General features: G+C 53.4%; 2 protein-coding genes across 4 annotated transcripts in view; one reads left to right on the forward strand and one right to left on the reverse strand.

Annotated features, from left to right (window-relative positions):
* Nucleotides 1-978, forward strand: part of KIAA1522 (KIAA1522 ortholog) — a 47,980-nt gene extending 47,002 nt beyond the window's left edge. The window contains exons 8-9 of the mRNA XM_029619092.1: nt 33-571; nt 630-978. Of these exons, the coding sequence (XP_029474952.1) occupies nt 33-64 (32 nt within the window). The 3' untranslated portion in view covers nt 65-571; nt 630-978. The remainder of the gene's footprint in view (nt 1-32; nt 572-629) is intronic.
* A 9,816-nt stretch (nt 979-10,794) lies between these two features.
* The window catches only part of YARS (tyrosyl-tRNA synthetase), a 33,610-nt gene continuing 23,550 nt past the window's right edge, over nt 10,795-20,854 (reverse strand). For all 3 annotated transcript variants that reach the window (XM_029619154.1, XM_029619155.1, XM_029619156.1), the window contains exons 7-14: nt 20,206-20,298; nt 19,976-20,111; nt 19,057-19,142; nt 18,845-18,980; nt 18,590-18,696; nt 12,111-12,304; nt 11,351-11,492; nt 10,795-11,255 (exon numbers count right to left, since the gene is read on the reverse strand). In XM_029619154.1, the coding sequence (XP_029475014.1) occupies nt 11,145-11,255; nt 11,351-11,492; nt 12,111-12,304; nt 18,590-18,696; nt 18,845-18,980; nt 19,057-19,142; nt 19,976-20,111; nt 20,206-20,298 (1,005 nt within the window). In that variant the 3' untranslated portion in view covers nt 10,795-11,144. The remainder of the gene's footprint in view (nt 11,256-11,350; nt 11,493-12,110; nt 12,305-18,589; nt 18,697-18,844; nt 18,981-19,056; nt 19,143-19,975; nt 20,112-20,205; nt 20,299-20,854) is intronic.

The following is a 20,854-nucleotide window of genomic DNA, read 5'->3' on the forward strand; positions in this document are numbered from 1 at the left end:
TTGGTATCTAACGGGAACTCTCTCCCTTCCAGAAAAACAGGAGGTGGAAGGTCCTGGACCCTGAGACTTCAGGAAAAGAAATCACTCAGGAACCCCTGCGCAGCGCTGGCGAGAACTGAAGACGTGAGGAGGATAAAGCAGCCTTAGCCTCTTGGGCACAGCCTTTATGCAACCTTGGTGTTGGTTTTCACTTTCATACTAGAGCTTTGTTTTACGTATATTTTTATTTTGTTTTATTTTTTAACTTAAAAGGTAAAAGTCCTACTCTTCTCTGCTGCAGCCCGGACCCTGCTCTGCACTCCGGGGGATGGGATTTGCAAGACAATGTTGTCTTTTGTATTTACTGTAGTTTTTCTTTTAATATTGTAAATTGCTTGAGAAAAACTTTGTAATCAAACCCCAGAAAAACTGGCTTAAAAAATAATCAGAGCACTTAAACCAGAGCTGGTTTTCCTGTTTGGCAGATGTTTCCACGCTGTCACGAGAGGGAGGGAGGCCTTCAACCATTTCACCTGGTCACAGGCTGTAAGAGAAGAACAGGACTTGGAGGCAGCCAGAGCGCTAAGACGAGGTGGTGGCGGCACTAGACAGGGGGAGGGGATAGGAGGCAGCCAGAGCACTAAGACGAGGTGGTGGCGGCACTAGACAGGGGGAGGGGATAGGAGGCAGCCAGAGCGCTAAGACGAGGTGGTGGCGGCACTAGACAGGGGGAGGGGGTAGGAGGCAGCCAGAGCGCTAAGACGAGGTGGTGGCGGCACTAGACAGGGGGAGGGGATAGGAGGCAGCCAGAGCGCTAAGACGAGGTGGTGGCGGCACTAGACAGGGGGAGGGGATAGGAGGCAGCCAGAGCACTAAGACGAGGTGGTGGCGGCACTAGACAGGGGGAGGGGGTAGGAGGCAGGCAGAGCGCTAAGACGAGGTGGTGGCGGCACTAGACAGGGGGAGGGGATAGGAGGCAGGCAGAGCGCTAAGACGAGGTGGTGGGCGGCACTAGACAGGGGGAGGGGGTAGGAGGCAGCCAGAGCGCTAAGACGAGGTGGTGGCGGCACTAGACAGGGGGGAGGGGATAGGAGGCAGGCAGAGCGCTAAGACGAGGTGGTGGCGGCACTAGACAGGGGGAGGGGATAGGAGGCAGCCAGAGCGCTAAGACGAGGTGGTGGCGGCACTAGACAGGGGGAGGGGGTAGGAGGCAGGCAGAGCGCTAAGACGAGGTGGTGGCGGCACTAGACAGGGGGAGGGGATAGGAGGCAGGCAGAGCGCTAAGACGAGGTGGTGGCGGCACTAGACAGGGGGAGGGGATAGGAGGCAGGCAGAGCGCTAAGACGAGGTGGTGGCGGCACTAGACAGGGGGAGGGGGTAGGAGGCAGCCAGAGCGCTAAGACGAGGTGGTGGCGGCACTAGACAGGGGGAGGGGATAGGAGGCAGCCAGAGCGCTAAGACGAGGTGGTGGCGGCACTAGACAGGGGGAGGGGATAGGAGGCAGGCAGAGCGCTAAGACGAGGTGGTGGCGGCACTAGACAGGGGGAGGGGATAGGAGGCAGCCAGAGCACTAAGACGAGGTGGTGGCGGCACTAGACAGGGGGAGGGGATAGGAGGCAGGCAGAGCGCTAAGACGAGGTGGTGGCGGCACTAGACAGGGGGAGGGGATAGGAGGCAGGCAGAGCGCTAAGACGAGGTGGTGGCGGCACTAGACAGGGGGAGGGGATAGGAGGCAGGCAGAGCGCTAAGACGAGGTGGTGGCGGCACTAGACAGGGGGAGGGGATAGGAGGCAGGCAGAGCGCTAAGACGAGGTGGTGGCGGCACTAGACAGGGGGAGGGGATAGGAGGCAGCCAGAGCGCTAAGACGAGGTGGTGGCGGCACTAGACAGGGGGAGGGGATAGGAGGCAGCCAGAGCGCTAAGACGAGGTGGTGGCGGCACTAGACAGGGGGGAGGGGGGTAGGAGGCAGGCAGAGCACTAAGACGAGGTGGTGGCGGCACTAGACAGGGGGGAGGGGATAGGAGGCAGCCAGAGCGCTAAGTCGAGGTGGTGGCGGCACTAGACAGGGGGAGGGGATAGGAGGCAGGCAGAGCGCTAAGACGAGGTGGTGGCGGCACTAGACAGGGGGAGGGGATAGGAGGCAGGCAGAGCGCTAAGACGAGGTGGTGGCGGCACTAGACAGGGGGAGGGGATAGGAGGCAGCCAGAGCGCTAAGACGAGGTGGTGGCGGCACTAGACAGGGGGAGGGGATAGGAGGCAGGCAGAGCGCTAAGACGAGGTGGTGGCGGCACTAGACAGGGGGGCGGGGATAGGAGGCAGCCAGAGCGCTAAGACGAGGTGGTGGCGGCACTAGACAGGGGGAGGGGATAGGAGACAGCCAGAGCACTAAGACGAGGTGGTGGCGGCACTAGACAGGGGGAGGGGATAGGAGGCAGCCAGAGCGCTAAGACGAGGTGGTGGCGGCACTAGACAGGGGGAGGGGATAGGAGGCAGCCAGAGCGCTAAGACGAGGTGGTGGCGGCACTAGACAGGGGGAGGGGGTAGGAGGCAGCCAGAGCGCTAAGACGAGGTGGTGGCGGCACTAGACAGGGGGAGGGGGTAGGAGGCAGCCAGAGCGCTAAGACGAGGTGGTGGCGGCACTAGACAGGGGGAGGGGATAGGAGGCAGCCAGAGCGCTAAGACGAGGTGGTGGCGGCACTAGACAGGGGGAGGGGATAGGAGGCAGCCAGAGCGCTAAGACGAGGTGGTGGCGGCACTAGACAGGGGGAGGGGGTAGCAGGCAGCCAGAGCGCTAAGACGAGGTGGTGGCGGCACTAGACAGGGGGGGGGGGATAGGAGGCAGGCAGAGCGCTAAGACGAGGTGGTGGCGGCACTAGACAGGGGGAGGGGATAGGAGGCAGGCAGAGCGCTAAGACGAGGTGGTGGCGGCACTAGACAGGGGGAGGGGATAGGAGGCAGGCAGAGCGCTAAGACGAGGTGGTGGCGGCGCTAGACAGGGCGGAGGGGGTAGCAGGCAGCCAGAGCGCTAAGACGAGGTGGTGGCGGCACTAGACAGGGGGAGGGGATAGGAGGCAGGCAGAGCGCTAAGACGAGGTGGTGGCGGCACTAGACAGGGGGAGGGGGTAGGAGGCAGCCAGAGCGCTAAGACGAGGTGGTGGCGGCACTAGACAGGGGGAGGGGATAGGAGGCAGGCAGAGCGCTAAGACGAGGTGGTGGCGGCACTAGACAGGGGGAGGGGATAGGAGGCAGGCAGAGCGCTAAGACGAGGTGGTGGCGGCACTAGACAGGGGGAGGGGATAGGAGGCAGCCAGAGCGCTAAGACGAGGTGGTGGCGGCACTAGACAGGGGGAGGGGATAGGAGGCAGCCAGAGCACTAAGACGAGGTGGTGGCGGCACTAGACAGGGGGAGGGGATAGGAGGCAGCCAGAGCGCTAAGACGAGGTGGTGGCGGCACTAGACAGGGGGAGGGGATAGCGGCACTGACCCGGCTGCCTTAGAGAGCCCTGGGCTGGGGTTCTGCTTAAGGTCCGAGTACAGAGCCCCCCTACGACTGAGCCTTGCCTCTTGCTGTGGGTATGGATAGTCCTAGGGCGTAGCCAGAGGCAGCTCCACATGCAGGTACCGTCCAGCACAGAGGCAGAAGAGCTGCCCCCTACTCCTAGCCAAAGGCAGAAATCCTTTCTGTAAGAGGCACAAGCGTGAGAGAGGAGGGGGCAGGCTTGCTTCACTTGCTGTGATTATGAAAACCATTTGCCTTGAAGTGTTGGGAAACAAATGGAGATAAAGTCCTTTTTTTTCCCTCAAGTGTAATAAGCAAGCTTGTAATTAAAGCATTTCTTGTGTAAGACTAATTGTTACTTTAATTTTTATTTAATTCTGGTCACATCTCAAAAAAAAAAAAAAAAAGCAAAACTGGCAAAGGTACAGAGGAGGGAGACCAAACCGATACAGAGGCTAGGGCTCTGGCGCTTGGAGAAGAGACGCGTGCATGGACAACTGTGAAAAGTTTATAAAAACAGCACTCGAGGGGAACGGGTAAATGCTGAACAGTTCTTCCAGAAAGGATGACTACAGCAGAGCCAGTTGGGTTTTCAGAATCCTTCACTGAATACATGAAACTTTTCCAAATCATGGAGACTTCCATGCAAATGAACACCCACCTGCGTGAGGAGTCCATAGGACGGGTTTGGGAAGTGCTGCACCAGGGGATTCTCCATGCAGGTACTGTTCATTACTGGAGGGCTCCAGGAGTTCAAGAGTATCATTACCTGCTTTTACAGGGAGTTCAAATCTTTATCTGAATGCTTTAAGCATGCAGAGAGTTCAACGAAAAATCATTATCTGTGTACTCCACGCTCACAGAGTTCAGAGAAGGCCCTTCTTAATATTTAACAAAGGAAATTTAGGCCTTACCTGATAATTTTCGTTCCTGTAGTACCAAGGATCAGTCCAGACTGCTGGGTTATGCCTCCTGTCCAGCAGATGGAGTCAGAGAGAAACTGAAAAGGCACCACCTATATACCCTGGTGCGCCCCCCCCCCCCCTGCGATCCTTCAGTATAATCGATAACAAAGCAGAATGATAGAAGAAATCCTAGGCAAGAACCTGTGACTAGAACAAGTGAAACATGAACTCTTGGAAAAACGAGGAAAAAACCCCGGCTGAAAATGCCGCTGAACGAAACGATGAGAAGGTTGTGTAATCATTCCATACAGGAATTCTGAAATACAAGAATACAGCGTCGGGACTGTTACTGACATGGGCGGGCGTCTGGACTGATCCTTGGTGCTACAGGAACGAAAATTATCAGGTAAGGCCTAATTTTCCTTTCCCTGTACGTACCAGGATCAGTCCAGACTGCTGGGAAGTACCCAAGCTGCCCTAAAAGGGGCGGGCCCTTGACAGTCCCGCTCGAAGCACACCGCTGCCAAACGAAGGTACCGTTGGATCCTGTACATCCAAACAGTAATGTCTAGCAAAAGTGTGCAAGGATTTCCAAGTTGCCACCAAATTTCCTGAGGGGAAACAAAGGCACTCTCCGCCCAAGACGCCGCCTGGGAACGCAGAGAATGAGCCTTAAGACCTTCCGGAACGGCACGCCCCCTACAAATGTAAGTTGAAGCAATAGCGTCCTTCAGCCAGCGGGCTATAGTCGTCTTAGAAGCTTTGGACCCCTTCTTAGGGCCACTCCATAAAACGAAAAGATGAACAGACAAGCGAAAAGGATTGGTGACCTCTAAGTATCTCAACAACGCCCGAACATCCAACCTCCTAAGGACCGAAGCCTCACTGTCTTTCGCCGAAAAGGCTGGGAGTTCTACCGTCTGATTCACATGAAAAGATGTAACCACCTTAGGCAAGAAGGAAGGGACAGTTCGAAGCGAAACACCCGAATCCGAAATGCGAAGGAAAGGCTCTCTGCATGACAGCGCTTGGAGCTCTGAAATGCGCTGAGAGTGAGATCTTTGAGTGTAGCCCGCTTCAGCGGCTCAAAAGGAGAAGAACTAAGGCCACGAAGAACTAAATTTAGACTCCAAGCGGGACAGATAGGTCGTACCGGCGGGCGCAAATGCTTGATCCCCTTCAAAAATCTGGCTACATCGGGGTGCATGGCTATGGAAACGCCGTCAATTTTACCGCGGAAACAGCCTAAAGCCGCCACCTGCACTCTAAGGGAATTATAGGATAAACCCTTCTTTAGGCCCTCCTGCAGGAACTGGAGGACCTGTGACACCGTAGCTTGTCTTGGAGACATGGAGGAACCACGACACCAAGAGTCGAACACCTTCCAAACCCACACGTAGGTAACCGAAGTAGACGGCTTACGAGCTTGAAGAAGAGTAGTAATGACCGAATCAGAATATCCCTTCTTCCTCAATTGACGCCTCTCAAAAGCCAAGCCGCTAGACAAAAGCGATCGGCCTGGTCAAAAAACACTGGACCCTGCCGCAATAGGCAAGGAAGGTGACCGAGATGCACGGGACCGTCCACCGCTAGATTGATCAGATCGGCAAACCACGGCCTCCTGGCCCACTCCGGCGCTACGAGAACGACCGGACCCACGTGGGATTCTATCCAACGCAACACTTTGCCTATCAGTGACCACGGAGGAAACACGTACAGGAGAACATGTTCGGGCCATGGAAGAACCAATGCGTCCACGCCTTCCGAGCTGTGCTCTCGTCTGCGGCTGAAGAAACACGCTGCCTTTGCATTTAGGCGCGTCGCCATGAGGTCTACGCGGGGCGTTCCCCATCTTTGAATGATGAGTTTGAGTGCCTCTTGTGACAGTTCCCACTCCCCCGGATCCAACTGCTGCCGGCTGAGATAGTCCGCCTGGATGTTGTCGATGCCGGCAATGTGTGATGCCGCTAATAGAGACAGATGCGCCTCCACCCAATCCATTAACTTGCTCGCCTCGGACGCAACCAAGTAACTCCTGGTTCCTCCTTGGCGATTTATATATGCCACCGTCGTTGCATTGTCTGACAGGACTCTGACTGCTTGATGTCGGATCAGAGGAAGAAACCACCGCAGCGCCAAGCGGACTGCCCTTGTCTCCAGACGGTTGATGGACCACTTGGACTGCGAAGCCGTCCAACGCCCCTGTGCGGATTGAGATTGGCAGACCGCCCCCCAACCTGACAGGCTGGCGTCCGTTGTGACGATGATCCATTTCGGAGGCTCCAAATCGACTCCCTGGAGCAAATGGGTCGGCTGCAACCACCATTCAGACTGGCCCTTGCCGGGTCTAGAAGTGGTAACGGCACCCGGAATTCTTCCGACTTGGGGTCCCATCGAGATAATAGCGCTCTCTGTAATAGTCGCATATGCGCAAAGGCCCAAGGCACCAACTCTAGGGTGGACGCCATATATCCAAGAACCTGTAAATAATCCCATACCACCGGCAGCGACAGAGCTAGGAGATGACTAACGTGTGCCATCAGTCGCTCTATTTGCGCCTGCGGCAGGGAAATCTTGCCCCACTCCGTATTGAACAAGGCCCCCCAGAAACTCTAGGGTCTGGCAGGGTATCAGCTGGCTCTTGGAGTAGTTGACGACCCAACCTAGGGAGCTCAGACGGGAAATGACTGTGCGTACTGCCTCCTCGCAAAGCCGTCTTGATTTTGCCCGAATGAGCCAGTCGTCCAAGTAAGGATGGACGAGCACTCCTTCTCTTCGGAGACTTGCGGCGACTACTACCATTACTTTGGTGAAGACCCTCGGGGCTGTTGCGAGACCAAAGGGGAGAGCACAAAACTGGTAATGGGCTCCCAGGACCATGAACCTTAGGAACCTCTGATGACATTCCTGTATCCCGATGTGCAGGTAAGCCTCCGTGAGATCCAAAGAAGCCAAAAATTCGCCTTTGTGGACCGCCGCAATGATGGAACGGAGAATCTCCATTCGGAAGCGTGGGATTCTTAGAGCTCTGTTGACCTGTTTTAGATCGAGGATGGGACAGAAGGTTCCTTCCTTCTGTGGGACGATGAAATAGATGGAATAGTGACCCGTGCCTTGCTCGGCCACAGGTATGGGAACTATAGCCCCCAGAGTCTGTAACCGCGCTAGCGTTTGCGAAATAGCCTCTTGCTTTTCTCGTGACCCGCAGGGGAGGCTAGGAAGAAATCGCGCAGGGGTCATGCAAAATCCAAGGCGTAGCCGCGGTTTATAGTGTCGAGGACCCACTGGTCTGAGGTTATTCTGGCCCATTCCTCCCGAAAGTGAAATAAACGACCCCCCACTTCCGGAACGGAGGGATGGACCGGCGTCCCCTCATTGTGGCGTCTTATTGGCGAAGGCATGGCTCACCCCCGTGCGCGATTGCCGCTGGCCACGAAAGGAAGAAGACCATCCTTGAGAGCGTGCTGGCGGTTGCCGCGGTGCAAATGAAGAGGAACCTCTCCCGGAGCGATACCGGCGCTGTCCGCGAAAACGACAACAAAAAGATCCTGAGGAACGAAATGATTTTGGCCTGTCTTCCGGCAATTTGAAGACCTTGTTCTCTCCCAAGGACTTAATGAGCTGCTCCAACTCATCCCCAAATAACAACTTACCCCGAAAAGGGAAGGAACCAAGTTGTGCTTTGGAGGATGAGTCCGCCGCCCAATGGCGTAGCCAGAGGAGTCGGCGCGCGGAGACTGCTGACGCCATGGAGCGGGCTGAAGTACGGAGCAGATCATACAGGTCGTCCGCCGCATATTCCATTCGGTTTGCCTGCTGTTTCCCCTGGAGGCAAATCTTGAGACGTTAACATTTGCTGCACCCAGCGGAGGGTAGCCCTTTGTACCATGCAACTACAAACTGCCGCTCGCACCCCTAGGGCTGACACTTCAAAGATTCGCTTCAGCAACACTTCCAATATTCTATCTTGGGGATCCTTAAGGGCCGTGCCACCTGTAACTGGGATTGTGGTATGTTTAGCGATGGCAGTGACCGCCGACTCCACCTTAGGCACCTTAAGCAATTCCAAAGCCTCAAGAGGAAGTGGGTACAGCTTATCCATAGCCCAGCCAACACTCAAGGTAGGCTCCGGAGCATCCCATTCCCGGGACACGATCTGGGAAAGTTTGTTATGCTAAGGAAACGTATGGGACGGCGCGCGGAGCCCCGTCAACTCCAAGTTGCCTGGTAAAGAATTTGAATCAAGCTGTGGGACTGGGATCCCCAGTTCTTGAAGAACATGCGAAATCAAGGGGTCCAACTCCTCCTTATGGAACAATCTGGGGACGAGCGGATCATCGCCCTCTACGAGCTACGCGCTCCCCATGTCTGCCCCTGAATCAGGAGTAGGGGGATCTTGAGGGGCAGGATCTACTGGCTTATGCTGCGGTGGCTTAGGAGCTGGGGAAGGAGCAGAATTTCCTAAACCCTCAGGACTTATAGAAATTTTCCCCCGCTTATTTGGAGCCGAAGCCCCCTGCTCCCAATCTGCTTCTGCCTCCAGGTAAGCTTTGTGCAGCAAAAGCACAAATTGAGACGAGAAGGGGTGTGGCCTCTTCCGAGTATCCCCCTTAATGAATCGCTGCCCCTGGGAGGACTTAACTCCGGCGGGGAGAGGGGATCATCATCCTCTTCCTCCTGACAGCTCCGTTTCACGACCGGGTTGATTTAAAATGGCCGCCACCTCCGCACGCGGGAACGCTCCCGCGATGCCTCCCGAGGAGATCAGCCGCGAAGGGAGTGACTTCTCGGTCGGGGCTGCTCTCGGCGAAGGCCCCTCATCCCCGGGAAGAGAGGCCTTCGCGCGAGAGCCGGAGCCCCGACTCCCCGCACGCGACACAAACGAGTCCCCTGGGCATTGCCCTGAACCGAAATGAGCGCGAAACAGGGACGGGTGGCAGGCCACCCCCTCCGGAGACCCAGAGAGTACAGCAGGCAGGGAATTAGTAAAAACACTTTTTTTTTTTTTTTTTAACAAACTTTGAAAACGCTTGGAGCCTGCAGAAAGGAGAAACTCCTTCTGCCAACTTTCTCCGAGGGATGGGCTTCTCTGGAGGCGGAGGGGGAAAGTGACCGGCCCACCGCTGAATACTCCCCCTCCTCTCACTGGGCTGGGCAAAATGTACTCCGGCGAAAGGCTTCAGGGCAGAGCCCTGCCTTGCCTGCTACGGCTCCTCACTTCAGCTTTTCTCGAGTTCTAGTCACAGTTGCCTCCCAGATAACTTAAATCAAACCTGAAATAGTGGAGCACCTCACTCCTCTCAATAAACTTCCTGTGGTTTTTTTTGGGGGGGTTTTTCAGTAGATCAGGACCGCAGGTTATGCTCTCTCATCTGCTGGAGTCAGAGATATACTGAAGGGATCGCAGGGGGGCGCACCAGGGTATATGGGTGGTGCCTTTTCAGTTTCTCTCTGACTCCATCTGCTGGACGGGAGGCATAACCCAGCAGTCTGGACTGATCCTGGTACGTACAGGGAACTACTTTTTATCTTTGGGTTTTCAGAATCCTTCACTGAATACATGAAACATTTGCAAATCATGGACACTTCTATGCATATGAACACCCACCTGCGTGAGGAGGCCATAGGACGGGTTTGGGAAGTGCTGCAGTAGGGGATTCTCCATGCAGTTACTAAGTAGCACATTTAAAACAAATCAGAACATTTTTCTGCCCAGTTAAGCTCTGCCATTCATTGGCAGAAGATATAGTAAAGGCAAGTAGCATAGCTGGGTTTAAAAAAGGTTTTGAGAAGTTCCTGGAGGACGAGTCCGTAACCCGTTATCCAGTTAGACTTGGGAAAAGCCACTGCTTTGTATCCCTGTGCGATAGCAGCATGGCATCGGTTTGTTTGGGACCAGGATACTGAGCTGGATGGACCCACTGGGGCGGTTTATGGAATTGGGCTTGGTGCTCGCTGCTCATTTACTCACCTGGAATATTCTTGTACTGAGAGAAGGTAGCACAGCCTGCACAAAGCTGCTTCAGGTCCTGCTCCTGTCCATCCAGGACAGGGATTGGTAAACTCTTGCCTGCTGGAAGCTTTGCTCTGTCCCATGGCAACCGTGGGTCATTTTAGGCAAAAGTGACAGGCGATGGCTGCACCAGTACTGCTGCCTCAGAGTGGGGGCGGCAGAGCCAGGGCCCAGGCTGGCTGGCGTCATTGTACGTTCATGTTGTAAACAGCCTTGGGTTGTTCTCTGGTATAAGAGTAAAGAAAAGCCCAAACCCTACCACCAGCAGCAGAGAGTAAAGAGGAGGAAAAACATCCCAGCTCCTAAAAGTGTTTGGCTGTTTAAGTTCTGAGCTGTGCTGGAGCCCACACTCCTGAGCCAGGACCAGGTTTCATAAATAGATTGCAGAGCCAGGAAATAATCTTCCATTAAGACCAGATTTATTTAGAGAACTGCACTTACAGACAAGACATAAAAGGTTCATGATAAAATGAATTCCTTACTGGCTGGTGGGGAAAATTCATGCTCGGGGGGTGAAGATGGCACAGTGCGCACTACAGGCTGAGTGGCACTGCTGCTACAGCTAGCGTGAGGCCTTGCGGCCCACGCCCTCTCCCAGTCCTCCCTCTCATCTAAAATCCAGGCATTCAGTAGGTGCAGCTCTGACCAGTGCAATTATAAGAAAGAAGGTAATCAAAAACAGCAGCAGGTCTCGTGGATGGACGCCACGTGCAGCAGGTCTCGTGGATGGACGCCACGTGCAGCTCCTTAGCTGATGCTCCCACCTTTTAGTGTTCGACAAGAGATAACACCTAATTTTGTCATAAAGTTTTTCTTTCGCCATTGAGCTTGCAATTCGTCAGAGACCTTGAACTCAGCCTAGAAAGAGGGAGAGAGAAAAAGGATGTGGGTGAGAGAATCCAGCAATGTATTTCCGCTTTAGCTAAGAAGAGAAGTAGTGAATGCTTTCCTACCTGCAGCTTTTCAAACACTTTCTCTTTGGGTTTCAGTTCAGCTTGTGCCTGTTTGCCTTCATATCCCTCCACAAACACCCGATCGCCAGCACAGGAGCCTGCGGGGGGATCCAGGGGCTCCACCTGGCACACTTCCCCTTTGCTGTGAAGAAATCACCAAATAAGCCATAAGCAAAATGCAGAATTAAGAATCCCTGCCCATGGAAAAACAGGATCAAAGTAAAGGACCCTCCCTCGGCAAGAACTGGAATAGGAGTCCAGGGCAGCCCCTCCCAGCTCTCCCCAGGCAGTAAATGTGGGCTCGTCTTACGTGGAAGAACTGGAATAGGAGTCCAGGACAGCCCCTCCCAGCTCTCCCCAGGCAGTAAATGTGGGCTCGTCTTACCTGGAAGAACTGGAATAGGAGTCCAGGACAGCCCCTCCCAGCTCTCCCCAGGCAGTAAATGTGGGCTCGTCTTACGTGGAAGAACTGGAATAGGAGTCCAGGACAGCCCCTCCCAGCTCTCCCCAGGCAGTAAATGTGGGCTCGTCTTACGTGGAAGAACTGGAATAGGAGTCCAGGACAGCCCCTCCCAGCTCTCCCCAGGCAGTAAATGTGGGCTCGTCTTACCTGGAAGAACTGGAATAGGAGTCCAGGACAGCCCCTCCCAGCTCTCCCCAGGCAGTAAATGTGGGCTCGTCTTACGTGGAAGAACTGGAATAGGAGTCCAGGACAGCCCCTCCCAGCTCTCCCCAGGCAGTAAATGTGGGCTCGTCTTACCTGGAAGCACACAGCAGCATGGCCTGGGACTCAATGCCTCTCATCTTTCGGGCTTTTAGGTTACACAGCACCACCACCATGCGATCCTGCAGCGCTTCTGCTGCAACGTACTGCACGAGGCCGCTGACCACCGTGCGAGGCTCGGCCTCGCCCACGTCAATCTTCTCCACAAACAGGTTCTCTGCAGTGGGATGCTGCCAAGCAGAAAGCCATCCTGGTTAAACAGGACCTCAGCCTCTGAGAAACAAACCAAATGGAGGACACACACCCCCTCAGAGGGGGGGGGGAAACAGGAAGATCTGGGAGTCTCGTGAGCAATTCCATTCTACCGCTTTCTTAACACCCGGGGGCAGTTGGCCTATCGGGGGGAAATCCCCCAGTGATCCGCCGAGTACGGCTGTGACAGAGCTGCGCTCGGCCGACCACGTGGTATCTCCTGGGCTCACACCAGCTCTGCTCTATCAAGCAAGACGTTTTCTATCTAAGCTAAAAGGGCTCCAGCCCATGCCTGCTCCTTGAAAGGATTTTCTACATAATCCCCATTTGCCAGCTGTTATGGAGGAAAATTTGGTTCTTACCTGCTAATTTTCATTCCCGTGGTAGTACAGATCAGTCCAGTCCAGACTCCTGGGTTTTGCCTCCCCTCCAGCAGATGGAGACAGAGAAAGCTTCAGTGAGACTGCCACATAACCTGGAGTGGCACCTGCAGTCCCTCAGTATTGACCTGTACCCAAGCCAAAATAACACTACATCTAACCCACATTCCCCCTCCATCTATAATCCTTTCCTCCAAACAAGCAGAAGGATGTGGAAAACATTCCTTAATGGGAACAATCTTTTTCAATAAGAAAAACAGCAGAAACCTGTGCCCCTCTTCAGTCTATTTACAACAGAAGAGATTGAGCAGACTCTCCATTCCTCTACCCCTCAATGGGCAGGACTCTGGTCTGATCTGTGGTACTACGGGAATGAAAATTAGCAAGTAAGAGCCAAATTTCCTTTCCCTGTACGAACCCAGATCAGTCCAGACTCATGGGATGTACCAAAGCTTCCCTAAACAGGGTGGGACTGTGAGAGTCCCGCTCGAAGTACACATTCACCAAAGCCCATGGGATCCTGAGTCTGAACATCCAAACGGTAATGTCTGGCAAAAAAGTGTGCAACGACTTCCAATCAGCTGCCCTGCAAAGCTGTGGAGACCCTCGCTGACGTTCCACCCAGGATGCCGCTTCTGAATGAGTGGCATGAGCTATCAACCCATCAGGGACAGAGCGACTTTGACATATGTAAGCAGAAGCTATCGCCTCTTTCAGTCATCTCGCTATTGTGGATTTAGTCACTTTATGTCCCTTCTTTGTGCCACACCATCGTACAAAAAGATGATCCGATAGTGGAAAGCTATTAGTGACCTCAAGATAGCGCAGCAAGACCCTTCTTACATCCAACAGTCTCAACTCCCTTGCGTAAGGCGAAGACGCATCCAAATTTGGATAAGTCAGTAGCTTCACCGACTGATTCAAATGAAAAGAGCCTAGGATGAAAGGAAGGAACTGTATGCAACGAAACTCCATCATCAGCAGTCCTCAGAAAAGGATCCCTGCCTGAAAGCCTGTAGCTCCAAAATCCTCCTAGCAGAAGAAATCGCCAAGAACACAACCTTTAAGGTAACCTCCTGCATAGTTGCCCTCCCAAGCGGCTCAAAAGGCTCCAGGGGGACACACTTTCCTCCGCAGAGGCTACAAATACTTCACTGCCCCCCCCCCCGGCAGAAAAATCGCACCACATCTGGGTGAGATGCTAGGGCTGTCCCCTGAATCTTGTCTAACAGCCAAAAGCTGCCATCTGGACCCTGAGGGAACAAAGCCAAACCCTTCACCAATCCCTGCTGCAAAAAGGCTAAAACTTGGCGCTATGGTCGCATGAGGAGGAGGAACTTGTTCTGTGCACCAGGAGTCAAAGACCTTCCACCCTCTCACATAGGCCAAGGATGTTGAAGTCTTCATAGCCTGTAACATAGTGGAAATTACATCATCAGAATAACCTTTACACATCAGACGCTGCTTCTCAAAAGCCAAGCCGTGAGACAGAAGCAAGCGGCTTGTTCCGAAAATAAGGGCCTTGACACACGAGGTTAGGAAGATGAGCCAGACAGTGGCCCGACCACTGCAGGATTGATCAAATCCTCAAACCAGGGTCGCAGAGGCCAGTCCTATGCCCTTGAATTACCTCTCCCAGATGAGTCTCTATTCACCGTAACACCTTGCCTGCTAGCAGCCACGGTGGGAACACAGACAAGAGAACCAAGGTGTCTACTCCTTCCACCCCGCATTCTCTCCTGCGCCTGAAGAAGCATGGGGCCTTGGCATTTCCTTGGGTCGCCATCAAGTCGAAGCAGGGAGTTCCCCATTTGTAACAGAAGTCTCATCACCTCATCCGACAACTCCTACTGCCTGGGATCTATCTGCCAATGGCTCAAGAAATCAGCCTGAACATAGTCTACACCGGTTAGGTGGGAGGCTGCCAGTAACTCTAGATTCTGTACCTGGGCCTACCGCTTGACTCTTGGTCCCTCCTTGCTGGTTGATGTAAGTCATGGTTGTTACATTGTCCGACAAAATCCATACTGGCTTTCCCCTCACCAGGGGTACAAAAGCTTGCAACACGAGGCGCACTGCTCTCCTCTCCAAACGATTGATGAACCATGACGCCACCTCCAGTGACCACAGGCCTTGTGCCGACTGCATCTGACAGCCCCCCCCCCCCCCCCCCCCCACAAGCCACAGAAGTACTAAGGATACCTTCTATCACAGCTTCCTTATATCATACATTGGTGTCCACAAAGTCCAGGTTAATAATCAAAAAAGAAATTCATTGACAAGCAAAGTACAGCAGTGTTCGCTGAAGTTGAGCCACCAGAATGGTGATGCAGTCTGCTCCCTTTGCTGACACCCTGCCATCTAGGAAGATCACGGAAGTGGGAACAGACAGAGCTCGCCTCTGCATCATTAGTGGTTTTTACGCGAGATGGCACTAAACAGAAAGGATCAAGCCAGTGGTACTGGAGAGTGTCCGTCAACTCCCTGAATTCCTGATGCTACACATCATAGCGCCACAGCAGCGAAAACTGCAAAGTTGTGGCCTTCCCTTAGCCTGATGCTTGCCTCTGAGCCACAGAAAATGGTTTTCCTCTCGATAAGCAGGCTGCATTAGCCATGCTGTCCGGGATGTCTCCAGATATACAGAGCTTTGCTCTGTGCACCTGCACGGTGGTTCCTGTGTGACTACCCCCACTGACTTCAGTTGTTTTTTCCCCATGCAGCTCCCAGATATGGATCTCTCCTTGCGTTTTGTCCTCTCTCATTCACTTTGGTGAACCCACCAAAAGCACTTTTCAGTGCTAACCATGACTCCGAAGACCCCAGGTTCCAAGTATTACCAATGTGGCAAGGATATGGCCTTCATCAACGGGCATAAACTACAGCTATTTGTGCCTGGGCCCAGAACATAACCGAACATCCTGCTGTGACTGCATAGTGGCTGGAACAGACTTCCAAGAAACAAGGCCAGGTGAGGGGAAGCCCCCCCCCAGAAAGCAGGAATCATCGAAGCTGAAGCACAATGCAGCTCAGTGCGCGGGACCCGCAGCACAGCACGCGATGCAGCTCGGTGCGCGGGACCCGCAGCACAGCACGCGATGCAGCTCGGTGCCCGGGACCCGCAGCACAGCACGCGATGCAGGCTGACAGACACGAGCTGGACCATAATACCGATGCATGCTGCTCTGTTGCACTCAAAGGGAAAGTTGCCTTTGATGCAGAAGGTGAAAGACAAAATCGCACCACCATAAGTCGAAGTACTTGATGTGAAAGAAGCATGTGTTGCAACAGGGTAAACGCCAGGATGAGCGCTCTCATAGTGGCATCCTGACCCTTAGCAGTCTCTTTGAGGTCAACTTGCCCACAGCTATGGGCGGCAGGATATCTTTTTTTAGACCAGCCTGGACCTACATTGGATTGTTGTGTTCAGTGTGATACAGAATGGATACAGGTCAAATTTCAGGAAGATTCCGATGGTGCCCGACCTTGCACCGCCTTTTGGGAGAAAAAGGGCACTATGCTTCTCCAAAGGAAGTGCAGTTGTTGCTCAGACAGGCGATCAATCGACTGGAAACGAGGGCGGTATGGTTGGCGTTGCAAGTGTTCCATCCTCTCCTCCAGGGCAAGTCGGTCAGAATTCTCTCAAGACAATGCGACCACAGTGGCGTACGTCAATCGCCAAGGAGGAAACAGAAGTCAACTGGTGGCAGTGGAAGCTCGCCAATTGATCAGCTGGGCAGAACAAAACTTGGTAAGATAGCAGCGTCTCACATAGCCGGCGTGGAAAATGTGCAGGCAGACTCCGTCGTCACTGCCTAGATCCCGGAGAATGGGAGCTGGCGGAGACCACCTTTCAACTCATATATGATGCATGGGGCACGCCCAGCACTGGGACCTAATGGCAACTTTTCGGAATGCCAAAGTGCTGCGGTTCTACGCTCGTCGCAGAGATGGGAGCAGAAGGGGTGGATGCCCTGGTGCTGCCTTGGCCCACCAAGGTTCTGCTGTACGACTTCCCGCCTTGGCCATTGATTGGCAAAGTGCTCCAGCGGGTAGAGATCCATCCAATGGATGTCATTCTGATAGCTCCAGAATGGCCGAGACGTCCCTGGTTTGTGGACCTTCTCAATCTCGCGGTGGACGGTCCACTGCGGTTTCCAGTTCTCCCAGACCTGCTGCATCAAGGGCCTGTTTGAAGGATGTTGATGGCTTCTGTCTAGTGGCATAGCTTTTGAAAGGCAGAGGTTAAGTTGCAAAGGCTATTCTCTGGCCGTGGTAGCTACGCTTCTCCGATCGCGTAAGACTTCTACCACTCTCACATATGTTAGGGTATGGAAAGTTTGAGTCTTGGTGTTTGGACCGTGAGGTCGCGCCTACCCGGGCCTCGGTGTCGGATATTCTGTGTTGGTTTTTTTTTACAATCCGGTCTTTCTAAAGGTTTGTCATGTAGTTCCCTCAGAGTGCAGGTGGCGGTACTTGGTTGTTTGCGTGGCTCCATCCAGGGTGTAGCGTTAGTGGCACATCCGGATGTAGTTCAATTTCTTAAGGGAGCAAAACACTTGCTTCCTCCAATTCGGCATCCCTATCAGTCGTGGAGTTTGAATTTAGTCCTCATTGCCCTTTGCTCGGCGCCTTTTGACCCTTTGAAGAGAGAGACTCTAAAAGATCTTACCTTAAAGGTGATTTTTTTCTGGTGGTCATTACATCGGCTCGTAGGGTGTCTATCTCCAGGCACTTTCCTGTAGGGAACTCTTTCTGCAGATTTTGGATTCGGGCATTTTTTAAGGACTGTTCCGTCTTTCTTGCTGAAAGTGGTTTCCTCTTTTCACGTCAACCAATTGGTGGAGCTGCCGGCCTTCATGGAGTTAAACCGTTCGGATCCTTTGGCTAGCAACTTGCTGAAGCTTGATGTTCGCAGAGCTTTGCTGCATTACTTTGAGGTTACCAATGAGTTTTGTGTGACTGACTATCTTTTCGTGCTGTGGAGTGGTCCTAAACGAGGACAGCAGGAAAGCTACTATAGCTTGTTGACTAAAGGAGGCTATTAGGTCAGGATAGATCCCTTCCTACAGATCTGTGTGCCACCTCTACTCGTTCACAAGCGGCGTCTTGGGCAGAGTGTCAGATGGTATCACCGCAGGAGATTTGCAGGGCGGCTACTTGGAAATCTCTGCATACTTTTGCGAGACAATACAGATTGGATGTCCAGGCTCTAGTTTCAGGAGGATTTGGAGAGGGAGTGCTTCGAGCGGGCCTCTCCGGATCCCATCCCAATCTGGGTACGTACAGGGAAAGGAACATTAGTTTACCTGATAATTTTTGTTCCTGTAGTACTACGTATCAGTCCAGAATCCCACCCGTCAGAGACATGGAAGATAGATAAGAACTGAGCGGACTCTCCCTATTTCGTGATTTCAGATTGACGGATGTTCAATTTTTTGTCCTCAGGTGGTTTTTCAAGGTTTAGGTCCCAGGAGGGTTCAGTGGACCGGTTTGTTTCTTTTATTATATATAGTTATGATGGTTTTGAGAGTTCCATTCTGCTTTGACATTGAATAATACTGCCAGACTGTAGGTGGCACCAGCCTATTTTTTAGGCAGGGTTTATTTTGAGAACTGCACTGTCTCCATCTGCTAGAGGTGGGGCAAAACCCAGGAGTCTGGACTGATCCAAGTGGTACCTCAGCGACAGCACAATCGGGGATCCTGCTAGTTACTTGTGACCTGGATTGGGTGCTGTCAGACAAGCTGCTGGCTTGGACCTTTTATTTGACCTAGTATGGCATTTCTTAATGTAAACGAGGAGACAAAGGGGAGAGAATGGGAATTTGCCAAAGATTAAAATATAATAGAAGGGCACTGTGTAGACCCTGGAGCAAGTACCTTCTCCACGCTGATCACTCTGCCCACACGCAGATCTAGCTGAGAGGGCAACAGCTCCGCCTCAGGTGGTCCATCCTCCACCTTGCCAGGTCTCTTCGCAGTAGCTTCTAGAAATGCAAAGTGTTTGAGAACGTCAGTCAGCATTCATGACTCTGGAGAGACAAGCGACTGGTGAATGCAAGGAACCGTGGCTCAGCATTGCACAGTGAAAGGCTAGGGAAGTGCTACATCTGTTACAGCTGAGGCATCACTCACTCGGTTGGGTCTGGTCTGGGTAAGCTTTACTAACGAGTTTCTTCATCTCTGGAGTCTTGAATCTCTCACGAATGGGGTCTAGGAGCTTGTTCAATACGTGCTCTACAGAAACCTTCAGGTCTCCTGGGTGTACAACCTGCCAATATGGGATACAGAGAAATTCAGAACACTGTCTGAGCCGCTCAGGGCTTCAAGTCCAGGTCATCCTTTACCTGAGCTGCAAAATCCTTCTCCAGGGCCTCATAAGTCGTGTAAACCTCGTTCGTTCCCCATTTTTCATCTCTCAGAATCATAAACTCTGCAAAACATGAGGGCCCCAGAATTAAAGCTCAGCTCAGCCAAGAACCCGGCCCACAGCTCTGGCCTGTCCCAGCCCTGCTCACCTGACGTCAGAGGGAAGAGCCCGGCCTGTCCCAGCCCTGCTCACCTGACGTCAGAGGGAAGAGCCCGGCCTGTCCCAGCCCTGCTCACCTGACGTCAGAGGGAAGAGCCCGGCCTGTCCCAGCCCTGCTCACCTGACGTCAGAGGGAAGAGCCCGGCCTGTCCCAGCCCTGCTCACCTGACGTCAGAGGGAAGAGCCCGGCCTGTCCCAGCCCTGCTCACCTGACGTCAGAGGGAAGAGCCCGGCCTGTCCCAGCCCTGCTCACCTGACGTCAGAGGGAAGAGCCCGGCCTGTCCCAGCCCTGCTCACCTGACGTCAGAGGGAAGAGCCCGGCCTGTCCCAGCCCTGCTCACCTGACGTCAGAGGGAAGAGCCCGGCCTGTCCCAGCCCTGCTCACCTGACGTCAGAGGGAAGAGCCCGGCCTGTCCCAGCCCTGCTCACCTGACTTCAGAGGGAAGAGCCCGGCCTGTCCCAGCCCTGCTCACCTGACGTCAGAGGGAAGAGCCCGGCCTGTCCCAGCCCTGCTCACCTGACGTCAGAGGGAAGAGCCCGGCCTGTCCCAGCCCTGCTCACCTGACTTCAGAGGGAAGAGCCCGGCCTTTCCCAGCCCTGCTCACCTGACGTCAGAGGGAAGAGCCCGGCCTGTCCCAGCCCTGCTCACCTGACGTCAGAGGGAAGAGCCCGGCCTGTCCCAGCCCTGCTCACCTGACTTCAGAGGGAAGAGCCCGGCCTTTCCCAGCCCTGCTCACCTGACGTCAGAGGGAAGAGCACGTGTTTGACGAAGGAGAGTAAGCCATTGTTCTCTACATTGCCTGGCTCACAGAAAGCTCTCCTCAGCTTCTTCTTCACATCCTCCTTTTTATCCAAGAGATCAATCTTGGATTCCTAAAAAGGAGCAGGGGAAGAGTGATAGGAGGCAGATGAATCCTGCTACCTCTTTTACATCCGCCAGACGCTGGCTCACTGCTCCCAGACTCACCTCTTCAGAAGAGCTCATCTTGCCTCCAGTCAGGCCAGGCACCATGGGGTTCATCAAGTGGATGCGTTTAGTATAGCCCAAAGCTGGCAGGTACTAGAAAAACAAGACCAAGGCGAGAGCTGCTGTGAGAAGCCCAGCTCTGAGCTTCTAAAGAAACAAAGCCTCTTAACTCTTCCCTATCCCCCACCCTATTCAACATTTATCTTGTTCCGCTCTGCCAGCTCCTCACTAAGCTAAAACTAACATACTACATCTATGCAGATGATGTGCAAATTTTCCTACCAATCACAGTTTCTCTACAAAATACCCTAGAATTCTGGAACAAATGCCTCCAATCCATCAACAACCTTCTAATGAGCCGTAACCTAATTCTCAATACCAACAAGACAGAAATACTTTTGATAACACAAGACGATAAACCTACGATGTCCAACTCTCACATCAACCAACCATCCTTTTCAGCTCAAGTCCGAAACCTTGGAGTCATCCTAGACAAACAATTAAATCTTAAGTTCATTAATAATACCACAAAGGAACGTTTCTTTAAGCTACAAATCCTAAAACGGATTAGACCACTCCTCCGTTTCCAAGACTATCGTACAGTTCTCCAAGCAATTATCTTCTCAAAAATAGACTACTGTAATTCTCT

Source organism: Rhinatrema bivittatum, chromosome 11, assembly GCF_901001135.1.
Source record: "Rhinatrema bivittatum chromosome 11, aRhiBiv1.1, whole genome shotgun sequence".
Classification (NCBI taxonomy): domain Eukaryota; kingdom Metazoa; phylum Chordata; class Amphibia; order Gymnophiona; family Rhinatrematidae; genus Rhinatrema; species Rhinatrema bivittatum.